General features: G+C 33.0%; 2 protein-coding genes and 1 non-coding gene across 5 annotated transcripts; 1 reads left to right on the top strand and 2 right to left on the bottom strand.

Annotated features, from left to right (window-relative positions):
* Positions 1-79: 79 nt before the first annotated feature.
* Positions 80-152, top strand: Trnar-ucg. The gene has a single exon. It is a non-coding gene; the product is annotated as a tRNA-Arg (tRNA).
* Positions 153-2,436: 2,284 nt separating this feature from the next.
* On the bottom strand, positions 2,437-9,233 carry LOC106665980 (protein lifeguard 1-like). 3 transcript variants are annotated; one of them, XM_014392818.2, is made up of 6 exons: positions 9,039-9,233; positions 4,579-4,641; positions 4,197-4,479; positions 4,026-4,136; positions 3,484-3,643; positions 2,437-3,422 (listed from the first exon to the last, which is right to left on the bottom strand). In XM_014392818.2, exons 2-6 carry the CDS (start codon positions 4,628-4,630, stop codon positions 3,063-3,065), a joined length of 966 nt encoding a protein of 321 aa, XP_014248304.1. In that variant the 5' UTR covers positions 4,631-4,641; positions 9,039-9,233; the 3' UTR covers positions 2,437-3,062. The 3 variants fall into 3 exon arrangements, with proteins under 3 accessions (XP_014248304.1, XP_014248305.1, XP_014248306.1); XM_014392819.2 differs by having other exon boundaries at positions 4,579-4,658; positions 9,039-9,219; XM_014392820.2 differs by lacking the exon at positions 9,039-9,233 and adding an exon at positions 4,952-5,031.
* A 1,753-nt stretch (positions 9,234-10,986) lies between these two features.
* Positions 10,987-14,182, bottom strand: LOC106666025 (ras-related protein Rab-10). The gene is made up of 5 exons (XM_014392896.2): positions 13,798-14,182; positions 12,258-12,318; positions 12,047-12,185; positions 11,898-11,987; positions 10,987-11,806 (listed from the first exon to the last, which is right to left on the bottom strand). The coding sequence occupies exons 1-5, from the start codon at positions 13,922-13,924 to the stop codon at positions 11,615-11,617; spliced, it is 609 nt and encodes a 202-aa protein (XP_014248382.1). The 5' UTR covers positions 13,925-14,182; the 3' UTR covers positions 10,987-11,614.
* Positions 14,183-14,529: the final 347 nt, after the last annotated feature.

The raw sequence follows: 14,529 nt of genomic DNA, 5'->3' as shown, positions 1-14,529 counted from the left end.
CAGATTAAATAAAATTGAAAACTGTTTAGATGACAGCAAAGTGCGGATAAGTAGAAAATAAAATGTAGTTGGATACGAGGACCGTGTGGCCTAATGGATAAGGCGTCGGACTTCGGATCCGAAGATTGCAGGTTCGAGTCCTGTCACGGTCGTTTTAATTTTTTTCGTCCCGCGGCTCGATTTTTTTTTTTATAGAATCAGTTTTTTGTTTAATGATGTTTAAAATACAAAGTAAAGCAATTTAAAAAAAATTATTAACATACGTTGTTTAATCAATTAATGCCTCTGCTTGATTTATGATCAAAATTAATGCAATATTTTTACTTTATTTGGCTTGGTATGTCAATTTTTATTAATAAAATAATAGTTTAAAATGGCCATTATTATTAGTAATTTTTGGCCATAATTGTTATTATAACAGAAACTCCCATCTAAATATTAAATGTCTAAAGAAAATATTACAATATTATCAACCTTTATTTGTAAAAAATTTTTAATATTCATCGTTGTGTATGTGCAGTTGACTTTTTCTTAATTCCTCTCTCTATAATATAATAAATACATTGCTTGTAGTGGTTTTGCATTCCTAGTTTGGTCGTTTATCGGTCATCGATTGTTGGTTTACTTGCAGTGTTGATCTATCAGTTGTGTTTCTATCTTACACTATCTTCAGTGGGAAGTTAAGCATGATGAGAGATGGTTTAGCATTGGTAGGGAAGGGTTGATGGATATATATCAATGCTCTCTCTTGGCAATCTAACTGCAACTAATTGTTGCAGAGGGTGTTAAAAAAAATTATATATATATATATATATATATATATATATATATANTATATATAAAATAAAAAGTCCAAACCTTTATTAATATTCCATACACAAAACCTATTAGAATAATATATAACATCATAAATATAACTCTCCGAAATGCACAGTCAAGCCCGTTTAGCCACTATAACTCAAAAGTTGCTTTAAAATTACAATGTTTGCACTCCCAGTGGTAAACTTCACTCTTCATGAATCCCCAAACGATATAGTCTATGGGAGCTAGGAGGATAATACTTAATTTTTGATTTTTTTTTAAATCTTTCAACCTTACCAATCCAATACCTGGGTCCAAAGTAGAAATACTTTGATTGAATATAATTTTTTTTATATATTCAATCTTTATTGAGATCATCTTCTGGGCCTGGGGTTTACAAACATTGTTTAAATTTAACAATTACATGTAGGATGTGGAAAAAAATGAATTCATAAAATTTAAAAAAAAAATTATATTCAATCAAAGTATTTCTACTTTGAATTTTTTTTCATTGTATAAATTCATTTTTTTCCACATCCTACATGTATTTTTTAAATTTAAACAATGTTTGTAAATCCCAGGCCCTGAAGATGATCTCAATAAAGATTGAAACATTGGCAGATAAAGAAAATGGTTTACTGAAACCTCCATCACACCAGACCGCATCTCACGATTTCCAAATAATCACCCTCTGTAATTTGAATACCCCGGGCTCCAGCGATAAGTTCAGATTACTGTGAGAGTTAGGTTAATGATGAAAAGATTATTGTGCATCAGGAATCATTTGGTTTGCGTTTGATATGGTTAATGATTTAGGGATAATTACACAAGAGTTCTCACAAGGACCAAGTATCAAAATTAAATTCCAATTTACTTTACATATATTTATTCTAAATAGCCCAGAAATATGCATAGAGGACATCCTGGTTTAAATACAGTCTTAAATTTCATAAACAAAATAAAATAAAATAAAAGAGAAAGTCAGAAAGAAAAGTATATATATATCCAACGCAAATATTTAATTACATATAGCTAAAATGCATGCAGATATTTTTGTACAAATTTGTGAAAATTGCAAGGCTTCTTTTTTTACAAAACATGCACCATTAAGTGAAAGTGTTGATTTTAACAATACTACAGTTTTCAAGCGTTAATACATACATATATTTTTTAAATATTTCGTATTTAAATTTCATTAAAACATTTTATTGCTAGACTACTATTTTATTTTTAGACAAAGAGTCAGTTGTGTTGAAGGCAAAACCATTTCTTACCAAAAAAGTGAACAAATCTTTAACCGAACGATATGATGTTGTTTTGATCACCGAAAAGAGGGCTGTCAAAAGGCAAAAATTTGAGAAGGCCCTCGTACAGAAAGAAATATTAATGAAAATGAAAATTGAGTCTGAGAAAATTGAGAAATGTAAGAAAGAGGATATAGCCCAACTGAGAAAATAGTCAGTATATAAGGCCAAATACCTTGTTTATCCTCTTGTAAATAAATATTTCCTCACTATTTGTTATTTTATTATGTAATTAAATTATAAATTACATTATTTAAATTTGTAACGCCAAGAGTCTAGAATACAATGTAAAATAGTATGTATGTTATATAAAAAAGTTTTTTTTTTTTAATTATTTACTGTTATCTGTACAAAACAACATTTATAGCTTAAAAAAGAGGAAAGAAAATTGTTGGATGTTATGAACACCCTTTTTGACTAATTTTTATGTTTTTTAAATTTATTTATTTATTTTTTGGTTCACGTTAAGAATATTTGTGTAATGCTCATGAGAATAGGGTTAAGAATATGTACAAAATATGTTGTTTTTTTAATCGTGTGCTAATTTAATTTGACGGATGTAACTAAGAATTTAGGGTGTAAATTCATAGTATTGTCAACATTTTAAGCTCAAATTTCAGCTTGTTTTAAGCTTGAAAGCACAATTACGTAAATTTTGAAGTTTCAATAACAAAGGAAGGGAGAACAACACTGATTAATTATAACATTAATACTTAATTATTTATACTATTCAGCATCTTTCTGTTATTAAGAATTCACAACTTAACCACTTGTTTTTGTTTCCTTCTTGAAACAAAGCCTAAAATTTCGAGACAAGAGTAAAAACAAAAACTTTGATTAAAAAGGGTTGGAAATTCTAAAAAATAATCTTTATCCGTTTAATAATAATCAAGTTAAATAAGAAGACAACAGAAAACTTAATGAGTCTCTTATTTAAGCTTTGTTTCATACTTAATCCTAATCGCGACTGGCTCCGATGATAGTTAAAATATAAAGGAACAAGTTGATGATGTCCAGGTAGAGACTTAGCGCGGCGAATATGTACTCCTCTGGTGATATTGCGTATTTGTGGTTTTTTCCTATCATCTTCTGCGTGTCATATATGATGTATAAGGAGAAGATGAGAGCGCCCAAACAGCCGTAGACTATTGTCGCTATCTTTCCATGCCAGAACATCAAGACGATTCCGAAAATCATGAGTATAATGACACTGACGAACAAAACGCTGCCCATTGCCGTGAAATCGATTTTCGTCTGGAATGCAAATATGGAGAGTGCGAGTGTCACTGCAGTGCATATCCCGACTGCCAACATCACCTTGACAAAAAAACAACATTAATTTATTAATAGTTCATGCATATTTATTATTAGTTCTTACTTCATCTCTCGAGTATACGACCACAATGCAGCCGAGTGAAAATGACTGTGCCAATGTAAAGATGCCAAGAAGTATAAAATTCATTGGCGCCTTTCTACGCACATCTCCACAACAAGACATGGCAATCAAACACACAAAGAGCACTATGAGTGCAACCCAACTGGAAAACAAATAAATGATTAATGAATATACTGAAAAAAACTATATTTCATTTATAAAATAATAATTTTAAAAAAAATAAGTCCAATCGCCATAGTGCCACCTTAACTATATATGTATTTGATTAAATACATTATTATTATATATATTAAATCGTAAAACTTGAGAAATTTTGTTTAACGGTTCCCCCCCCCCCCAATAATGAGGGACAGATCAAATTTTTCACGTTTATATGGGAAAAATTAATTATTATTAAGTTAAATTATTAAGTTTATGTTTCTCTGATTCTTTCAACATTAGCATAGTTTCCTGAAGTGGTTTTCTTATTTTTAATCTTAACTTCATTTTCAAAATTTTCATTATTTTTTAAAAGTTCAGCTCACCTTAAACCTCGATTTGCAAGAATAAATCTTTTAGTGCCTTCGTGAAAAGTGAACAGTGTAATAAAACCGAGAGTAACAGCTAGTTGGAGGAAAAGAATGCTGTAGACCTTCCTATAAAATAAAATAAATTAATTAATCACAATAACAAAAGGTGGCAGTGGTAAGTCGTACCTTATAAATCCGAGACGAATCATTTTATCATCAAAGTCGAACTGGGGTAGTGGGTTCTGTCCACCGTATTCACCGCCATCACCGCCAGGACTTGCAAATTTTCCTATGCCCGGATCGCCTGACGACGGGAATCCTCCCATATGAGAATATCCTCCCGGTGGTTGGTATCCACCAGGTTGCGGATAACCACCAGGCGGTGGGTACCCTCCAGGCTGTTGTGGGTAACCTGCACTTCCAGGGGGGTATCCACCATCTGGATAAAAACCTGGAGGAGGAGGTTGCCCTGGAAAAAGTGAATGACTTTTCAGCTCAGTGCAGTTTTAAAAAATCTATAGGTATATTATAAGTTTGATTAATTTGTCGAATTCAAATGCGAATATACCTTGTCCAGGATAGGTTTGCCCAGGATATGCCTGTCCCTGCTGCCACGCCATTGCTTTTTATTCTGAAAACAGATAAAAACTGAAAAAAATTATTTGCACACAATCAAAATAATTTAATTATAATTAACAAAGTACAAACAAAAACATATGAACAAAATTGTACGTTGTATAAATTGTTCTAGGTAATATTAATTGGACATTCAAGCAAGAATAAGAAAACATATTTTAAATATTTGCCTGTGAATATATAAGATAAAAAAATTCTGTTTTTGGATATTTACAACAGGATAGTATATTTTATAACAAAAGTTGTGTAAAAAAAAATTTCAATGCTACAAGAACGAACTAAAATAATAAAAATACTCAGAGGACCGGTAATGTCTGTTTGCTGGAGCCTAAACAAGATGAAAAAAAATAAGAGATATTTTGGTTGGTTTCTTTCTCCATCTGACTAAAAAAAACCAAAAAAAAAAAAAAATGCATTGATACACATATGATCAAACCTTGAAAACAGATTTATACACAATCAGCATTCCAGGGAATGCTAACTGAAATGGACAGTCAGCATTTTGGGGAATGCTAACTTAAATAAACAATAAACCGTCAGTATTCTTGGGATATATAATATTACATTTGTTGGAATTTTATTTCCACAAATGCAGGCTCTCAATTTAGCACCTTTTGCAAAATAGCAAGAACCTCTACACCTGACCCAAGTTAGAGACCACCCGCTCCATCAAAAGCATCTCATCCCCAAGTTGAGATTGTAATGTAATTAAGCACATCTAGTATTGATGATTTGTTATTTCCAAAAATTTAATAAGAGATGGTTGACATTGTACTTATGCTAGAGAGGAATATCATGACAGCCTGAAGGAAAATGCATAGGCCTCTAGTTCTACTTGGTGTCCTCCTGTCCTCAAATGAATTTCGCTACTGCAGCCCGGCTATTAAAAGAGTGATATTGTCGCACCGACTCAAGTAACAAATGTAAAAAAATGTGTTTTTCTGTATTTGCTTCATTACCATTGCTAAGAGTGAAATTAAATGCATTTGTTTGAATTTTATATGCACGAATGCATATGAAGCAAACAATTTAAATTCTTTTTTTGTATAATAGAACATGGGGCCTTAATTTATTCTCAGACCACAAGCAGAAATTATTTTATAAAAACTCTCAGATTTAACTGTTTTGAATTGAAATTAAAGTGTGTGGAGTCAACGCTTGAAAACAGATCTCATCTTGATAATTGAGGTATTTAGTATGGATTGTTGAGAACAGTCAAAACTTATAAACCAGCGACAAAAATTACTGTGAATGAACAACTATTTCCAAAGTGTCCAATGAAAGCAAGATACAGATTTAGTCAATATTGCCCAATAAGCCAGATAAATTTCAAATCAAATCCTAGTTAGCAACAGACTTCAATGGTAATTACGTTATAAAAGCACTTTCATATTTGGGAAAAGATGGAGATAGGCACCCATCACTACTCAAAATTCATAGTATCATTTACAGATTGTGGAAGATCGCTACAGACAAACATACCTAGCATAGCAACATTTTTACTTAACTCTAGCCACAAAACTCCTAGCAAAAAGAACTATATTAGTTGGTACTGTCCACTCCAATCAAAGGGAATGGTCCATAAACGCGATGAAGAAGAAGAAATATGAAACTGTTTTCAAACTAAATTTGGTGTGGTCATGCCCAAACAAATAGTGAGGAAATTAGCACAAAATCTAAGTCTTGCAGATGGCCTATCCAATTATTTTCTAATATACTTGATTTTGCAGGCATAAATATCTGGATATTGTATAAGGGAACAACAGGAAAAAATATATTGATTTATATACTTATTTTTTACTCAAGTTAACAGTACAACTTGCCACTGATTATCAAAAAGCCCGAGGACAACAAATAAGAATAACCAATATGAAAAGAACATCAATTAATGCTACAACAGATATTAATAAACGTAAAACATGTCAAATAAAGTTGTAAAGTTAATTAAACTATAAAAATATGTACTAAATGTGGAAAATGTACATTGGAACCTTCCTGCAAATGTAAAAATGATGTTTTGCCAATTATTAAGTTTTTGTTCTTTATAGTAATGGGAAAAAAACATTTCTAACCTTTAGTTATTTTGTTTAATATTTCCTCATCAAAATCAATATTTTGTCAATCAATCAATCAGGAAAAATAAATACTTATTTAAATCTAATAAATACTTATCTAAAAACTGGCTATTTGACTGGTTGCAGTACAAAAAGGTATATATTAAATCTTGGTACATTTATCAAATGTTTTAGCAGTAGTCATAAATGTGTTATACAATACAGTAGATAAGCATGTGGATTAACATGAAAAAAATTTCAATTTTTGAAAGGCGAAAGATTTATTTGTTAAAAAAACGCCAGCGTTTCACAAGGAAGCATTCTTGTTCCCATACTTTACATCATCTATTCTGCTGACCTACCTGCACAACTGAACACCACCATCACAACCTATTCAGAAGATACCGCAATTCAGTCCTCCAACTCGAATTCTTCCCAAGCTACCTCAATATCCAAGAACGGTTTGAGCTTATCGAAGACTGGTGTAAGAGTCGAGAAGAGTAAAGGTCAATTTATATTAGAATGTGACGGGCATCTTACGGGACGTGTGGGGAACGAGTCCCGTAAGGTGTTTGTATTTACATTACACCGGGCTGCTTACAGTGGCAGTGGCTGGGATCTTCAACTCAATTTTTCATCAGTGTTTTACTAGCGTTTACATCGGGAAGTGCTTTTTGTATATGCGCGCGTAATAATAACAACACAGTTGAATTAGCAGCTATTGCTGTAGCTCTTGATGAGGAAAAAGACGAGAAGATAGGCTGTACATCCAGCTTGGAAGAAAAGGGGATCAGAAGGTAAATTTGTTACCCTCTACAAGGAGTTGAATGATGACGAGGAAAAGTTTTATGGCTATTTTAGAATGACTCATCAATGTTTTTCACTTCTGTTATGTGTTGAATACTGACGGGGTGGAGTTCATACTATATGGGACGGGGCGACAACGTGGTGGGAAGAGGAAAGAATTGTAGGCTGCGGGCTGGCTCTGGGGTGCCGTACGGGGTTTAGCCCCATGCCGCCCTAACGTGAACTCTTCTACTTGAAAGCAATGAGATAATATGTTGACGTGCCCCATAAGACAGCCGTCCCGACGTACGTTCTAATATAAATTTGCCTTAAATGAAGAAAAATGTTCAATTCAGTGTACATTCATGTTGAAAAAACTGTTGCTCTCCACTGTACTTCAACAACACAGAGATACTGACTTCAACTCGTCAAATACCTAGGTTTATACTAGACAGCAGATAGACGTGGAATCCCCACACAATCCTAATCAGTCCTTGGACAAATTGTCAAAGCTCCTTACTAAGTCACTAACCTCACCATCCACAACAACCTCAACAATCCTTTTATCAACGAACTGATCCGTTCCTGATTACAAAACTTTTGCAGCAAATTCTCAAGCCCTCTCTACTCATTTCCACCCCACGTTGCCTTAATCGACAATGGCCTCGAGACCTCTTTGCCCCTTAATCCCTTGCACAGAGTGCCAGCATTGGCAGGCTTCTCATAGCATCTGTTCTCCAGGTCCAACACTGGCATAAGTGCTAGTGCTGTGACCTTGTGATAAGAACTTTCAGTGATCACATCTGCAATAAATCCCCCCCAGGCTACAAATAATTTATAAGGAACAGTCACAAAGTTAAGTTTGAATACATATTATGAGCCTCCTTAAAAGTAGGGTTTTTCTCATTCGATATTTTACAGTTTATCCGACCATATGACTACGAAATGTAAGCAGCAAGGTATAATTAGAACATGGGGTTGCAGATCAGAACAGGACAAGACCTGAAGGTTGCATAATATGCTGTTCATTTTCGAAGGATATGTCATGTTTTAACAGAAAAGGGTGGAACAGGGATTATTTATTAATTCCAGAATACAAAGAAAATAAACAAGCAAAGCAAATATGATATAGAAAAAAAATCCACCGTATGTTGTCGATCGACATTCTAGAACGGTCTTTGGAGCGTTAATTCCTCACCGTTCGATATTCGATTTAGGCCAACCTGCGGTCGAAAAACGGAGAAAATATAATGGGCGACAAAAACAAAACGTAAACTGTATTTAATTGAAAATAAAACAATGGTTTAAAGTCCGAAAGGGAGTTTTTAAAGGGAAAAATCCCAAAATTTTGTAATGTCCTTCCCAACCACAACCCCCTATTACGGCAAGGCGTATGTTTCTTTATTATGTTACGTTGTTAAGTTCGAATTTTTAATGTTGGTTTTCATTTTCAATATAAACTAGGAAAAGAAAAGGTGAAACCGACAAACGTCTGTTTTGATAGGCGCCCTTGATGTTATTTATCAAGAGGTCAAAATCGTTAAAGACTCACCTATATCCTCTTATTCTTATTTCTTTATCCAACAAAGGCCAAGAGTATCCAACGAGTCCAAATTTAAAAAAAAAGTGAAAAGCCGAGGATCAGAGGAATTTCACTTATTCAGAGATTACACAACAAATCACAATCAGAACTGTACCAAGAAATAAGAATGACTATCAACGGCATCTGGTCGTCGTACATGGCTGCCAACTGTAGCGCACCCCACTTGGACGAACTTGGTTCAGAAGGGGCGCCACTTTTTGATTTCAAAACTCATCTTTTTTTCCACACAGTGAATTTTGCCTTTATAATTGTATTGTTTTTATATCATTAATCGTGTACAATATCATTGCTACAGAAAACTAGTAAAAACAAAATAAAATAAAATGTTAGTGATTAGTGACTGTTAGTCGATGATTATTCAGAAATCGTGAGATGCGATAAAGAAAATGTTTTTCTGAAACCTACATCACACCAGACCGCATCTCACAATTTCCGAATAATCATAAAACCAAATACTGTAAAAATGAAGATGATTAAAATTTGGAAACAGAAATTATTTGATCATCTCAGTCTGCACTTTCTAGCTGTTTTAGTTTGCCAAATATGTTTATGAAAATATGACGGTCATGACAAAATAATACTATACTTAATGGTCTGCAAGATGGTGAGCATGTTGAACTGGGTCACTTACTGGGGCCGTCTACAACAAAGAAGATGCATATACCTTTCATAAAGAGGGTGACCCCTGTAATTTAATCTAATGTTATCTAATACACAAAAACTATAACCAGTGGTATATACCAATATGCCCAGTTGATTCCATGAAATGTAAAATAGAAATAAAAGCCAAAGAAAAATGTTGGCAGTGAAGAAAGACATTGGTCCCTTTCCAAAGATGAAGGGGGTTGAGATGAGGATGAACATAAATTTGGACTACACATGGGTTTAGCAAGAAAAAAACTCATTTTAAATAATTATTTATTAACCTTTTGTTCAAATATTTATGTCACAGATATACAACAAATTTTTGCTTTAATTTTTGTTAATATTATTCACATTTGACTAACGCTAAACTGAAACTCATATGAGGAACCGCTACTGATCGTGTAAAGGAAATTGGCTAAAAACAAAATATATGTTTGGGCTTTGTATAAAATTTCGTCCTATTACCGTTATCAAAGTATATTCAATATCAAACTTTAAAATCATTGTTAAATTGCAAATAATTATTGCAATTATTAACAGAGAGCATTTTATTAAAAGAAAAAAGTATTTACAATAAAATGATATGGAAATTTGTTTTTTATATTATCCTAAATTACATATAATTGTATATTTAACACATTGAAAGAGCCATATTTTTATCTTATCATTTAACTTTATAGAAATCTTTCATTTTAATCTTTTTTTAAATTAATTTTTCATATATATATTTTTTTTTAGTACAATTTATATCAAAAGAGTAGAAATTATTTTCTGCTTGTGTCATTGGACTTTCTGCAATAATTACTTTTCAATTCAAATAATGAAGTTACTAAGAAAGAATTTTTTCCCACAAATTGATTGCGGATTGAAGAAGATTTTTTCAACACTTCTAATCAATTATTCAATATAAACCTTCGAAGAAATTTCCACAATAAATATTTAAAAAGGAGAAAAGTAAATGTAGAATCTTACAAAGCTCCCATATTTTTACATTATAGTTAAAACCTTATTTATTTTATTTTAAATCCTTAAATAATAAATATCATTAGAAGCCGACAATAAAATTTCAAAAAAATAAAACAATTACAGAAGGCACAGTTGATTACAATATCGAAGCCGATCGCAATGGTCGAAAATTAAGAAAAATAATTTAAGCGTTAAAATATATTTTAATTTGCACATAAACAAAATAAAGGTTTTTCGATACAATACAAATTAAAAAAAAAAAATAAAAATAAAAAAACAAACAGAATTTCAGCAGCAAAACAAAGCCGTTATTTATTAAAGTGATTGATTTTTCCATAAAGGAAAAAGAAAAATGTGCACATATATATATATTATTATACTTTCTTTTCTTTTCTTTTTTTTTTTTTTAGTAAAATCGACATTTTAATAAACGCGTGATGTAAATTTATTATATGAACTGATAAATACATACACACAATGAATCTTTGGGAATATGAATCACTCTTTACGGCTTCAGATATAAAATACATGTACAAAAGAGCACCACACACATTTTTTTATTTGCTTCTTGCTTGCTTATTTTACATCTATAATTGTTTAAAAAAACTGGGATTATTTTTTAAATTAATATTTTTATAATGTTTAAAAATGACTACAAAACGGTGTAGTCCATCCCTCTTCACCTAACGTGAAAACTTTAAAAGGGAACTTTTTGTTTTTTCAAAAATGGCAAACTGTCAGGGGTTTATAAAAAAAAGAATAAAAAATTCAATTTAAAAAACAGGAAAGAAACATGAACATTCAGAATATTCGGGTTTTTGTCATGTTTTTCATTTTGTTTTTGGTTTTGAGTATTATCCAGTTTTGTTTTATACTTATTTTAATTGTCAGTCCCCTTTCAGCCTGTTTGGAACTTAGCAGCACCTGTTTTGCCCCCGGTCAATTATTCTGTCGAGTGGTACTCCCCTGTTGTCAACCGGATCAGCGACGTCGCGACCGGAATCCCTATCAAGGATAACTTCAGCGAGCTCGTAAAATGCTTTTTCAACGTTTGTGTTATCCTTCGCAGAAGTCTCAAGGAATCTTACACCATGTTCCCTCGCTATCTGCAGTACAGCATACAAAAGATAAAGTAAGAAATTAATACGTCCTGTTTTTGTTTTGTTTTTAATGAAACGAATGGAAAAAATAAATTACCGTTTCTCCTCTTTGTTTACTGACTGTCCTTTTATCTTCCATATCACATTTATTTCCGAGAATCATTTTCTCGACGTCCTCGTTTGCATGCTGTAAACAAACCACCGTTAAAACCTATCTGAAAATATAATCAATTAATCTGGACCCACATCTTCTATGTTTCTAAGCCATTTGGCCATGTTTTCAAAGCTCTTCTCATTCGTTATGTCATAGACTAACATTATACCCATCGCCCCCCTGTAATAAGAGGTTGTGATAGTATGGAACCTTTCTTGTCCAGCGGTGTCCCTTAAAATAAAGAAAAATGTAAAATTACCGTACACAATTAATTGAGAAAAATATACTATAAAGTAAATTTACCAAATTTGTAATTTAATTTTTTTCCCTCTTAATTCTACAGTTTTTATTTTGAAATCAATGCCTGGAACATAAAAAAAATATTATAATTTGTCAAGCAAACATTTATTTTAATGACACTGTTTAGCATTTTATTTTTGGAACATTTTTTTTTTTTTTAAGGTTTTAGAAATGGCCAGGGGATGACCCACAGTTGGGAACCCACAACCATGAGGTATATGATCCAAGAGCCTATCACACTGACCACTTAAATTGTATATGACTTACATCCATTAATGTGTGGTGATTAGTGACCGTTAATCGATGATTATTCAGAATTCGTGAGATGTGGTCTGGTCAGACGATTTCTGAATAATTATGTCCATTAAGTTAACTACAGAGTTGATGATGGGTACTGGTCAGTGAACTCAAGCTTTACCGGCACAGGAATACTTTCTGTGTTTGTTATGCAAACACATTTCGGAAGGGAAGTTCCTTACTGAAGATGGCGCATTGCCGAAACGTGTTTGAATAACTAAAAAAAAAAAAAAAACATGCGAATGGAAACAAACCCAGAAATTAACCCTGTGCTGGTTTAGAAAAAGTTAACTACAGTAAAAAGGCACAATGGTTGCTGTGCACTAGTGCAAAATGGAGCGGACTAAATATCGGTCAACATCCTGTAGTGGAAACAATGTACGAGCCAGTGTGTGGTGTTTAGTGACTGTTACTTAATGATTATTTGGAGGTTGAGAGATGCAGTCTGGTATGACGTTTCGATCTTTATTGAGATCATCTTCAAGGCTCAAAGTGTTCGTTTTCTGTGTAGATGTGTCATTCTTGTCTGTCGTGTTGAGAGTGCCCTATACTCTGGGGTATTCTCAACATGATGGACAAGAACAACACATCTACATGAACGCTGGCACAATAAAGAAATTTTTTTTCTAAAACCTACGTCACACCAGACTGCACCTCAAGATCTCCATAATCATGCCAGCCAGTGTGAAAGAGCCCAACGCATTCAATGACTTACCGACAATTATATATGATAAGGTATCAGCTGACTTTTTATTATCCGGTCTGAAAGGGGCCTTACACTTGGCCATCCCTAACCAGCTACCCATCGAACCCATCAAGAATTCAGTGATATGATCAGACCAAGATATCAGAACTGAACAAATTACAGCTTCACGCGCCGCAGACCACAGGAGAAACCTTACAATATCATATTTGAGTTTACTTTTCAAACATTGTCGCATTTTGCCCGTCATTGAGGATTTGTGGAGATGTCAAGATAAACATTTCTTGGGAAATGGTTTTCGATTTTCAAAACATCGATTGAAGCTCACCTGATTTTGAAAAGAAATGCAAATAGATTGGGATATAATTAGTTATTTATTTTTCAAAAGTATTTGTACAAATTTGTTCAAGTAGAGGGATGACGCCCTGTTGAGAATAAGCATCCAGCCTTTAAAAACAATACTTTTAAGACTGGCTAAAGCAAGATAACCGTGGAAAACGATAAAATACCAATCAGGGTTTTAAAAAAGATCAGAAAACTCACCTATGGTCGAGATAAAAGATGGTGAGAAGGCATCGTCCGAAAACCTGAAAAGTACGGAAGTCTTTCCGACCCCCGAGTCCCCGATGAGGAGCAGCTTGAAAAGAAGATCGTAAGATTTTTTCGCCATAGCACCAAACCGAGGAGCTGGGATCAGAAGTGGAAGAAGCGAGACCGTCCGCCGCCCAGGCTACGTCCTTCGGGCCGATCGCCAACGATTTCGGTTATTCGAGGCCCAAATCGTCACTAGGTCTCGGACGAAGAAAGTCAACTGGTCCGCCTCGTCTCGCTTACTCGACTTTTTCACAATGCGGGTGACAAAAGGGAAAAACGTCTGGAAAATTACTCAGCCACAAAAGCTGTACAGGGGCATATCAAATATATCGATTCTTTAACACAAATACATCGATCAATATTCATTTTGAAATTCTTCGTTTTGATAATTACCGCATCGATTAAATCTTTCCACAAAACTGCTATATTTTCACCTTCCTTTACTGATCAAATAAAATAACTCTTTATAGCATATTAAAAAAAAGAAACTTATAATTAAAAAATTATTTATGATAATATATCCGTTACAACCGATATCGAATTATGTATTTTGATACAACGTATCGATAGGTTAAAATTGTACTTGAAAAGTTAAAAAAATTGCACATTTTCAACTCTTTAATTTATTACGACTCGACGATTTTCTTATCACTAGCGTTAACACAACGATCTTATTTAACA

The sequence above is a fragment of the Cimex lectularius genome, unplaced genomic scaffold (assembly GCF_000648675.2).
Source record: "Cimex lectularius strain Harlan isolate CLEC.00 unplaced genomic scaffold, Clec_2.1 scaffold49, whole genome shotgun sequence".
NCBI classification, from domain to species: Eukaryota; Metazoa; Arthropoda; class Insecta; order Hemiptera; family Cimicidae; genus Cimex; species Cimex lectularius.
Note: the sequence above shows the minus strand (reverse complement) of the source record. Positions and strands in the feature narration are given on the sequence as shown.

What these genes read in the sequence shown, in the direction of transcription:
- LOC106666025 (XM_014392896.2), bottom strand. Translation starts at nt 13,924, where the DNA reads ATGGCGAAAAAATCTTACGATCTTCTTTTCAAGCTGCTCCTCATCGGG. An exon ending in ATCTTTTATCTCGACCATAG is followed by an intron (nt 12,319 to 13,797) that starts GTGAGTTTTCTG and finishes TTTATGTTCCAG; the next exon opens with GCATTGATTTCAAAATAAAA. An exon ending in AAAATTAAATTACAAATTTG is followed by an intron (nt 12,186 to 12,257) that starts GTAAATTTACTT and finishes CTTTATTTTAAG; the next exon opens with GGACACCGCTGGACAAGAAA.
- LOC106665980 (XM_014392818.2), bottom strand. Translation starts at nt 4,630, where the DNA reads ATGGCGTGGCAGCAGGGACAGGCATATCCTGGGCAAACCTATCCTGGA. An exon ending in GCAAACCTATCCTGGACAAG is followed by an intron (nt 4,480 to 4,578) that starts GTATATTCGCAT and finishes CACTTTTTCCAG; the next exon opens with GGCAACCTCCTCCTCCAGGT. An exon ending in TCGTATACTCGAGAGATGAA is followed by an intron (nt 3,423 to 3,483) that starts GTAAGAACTAAT and finishes TTTTTTGTCAAG; the next exon opens with GTGATGTTGGCAGTCGGGAT.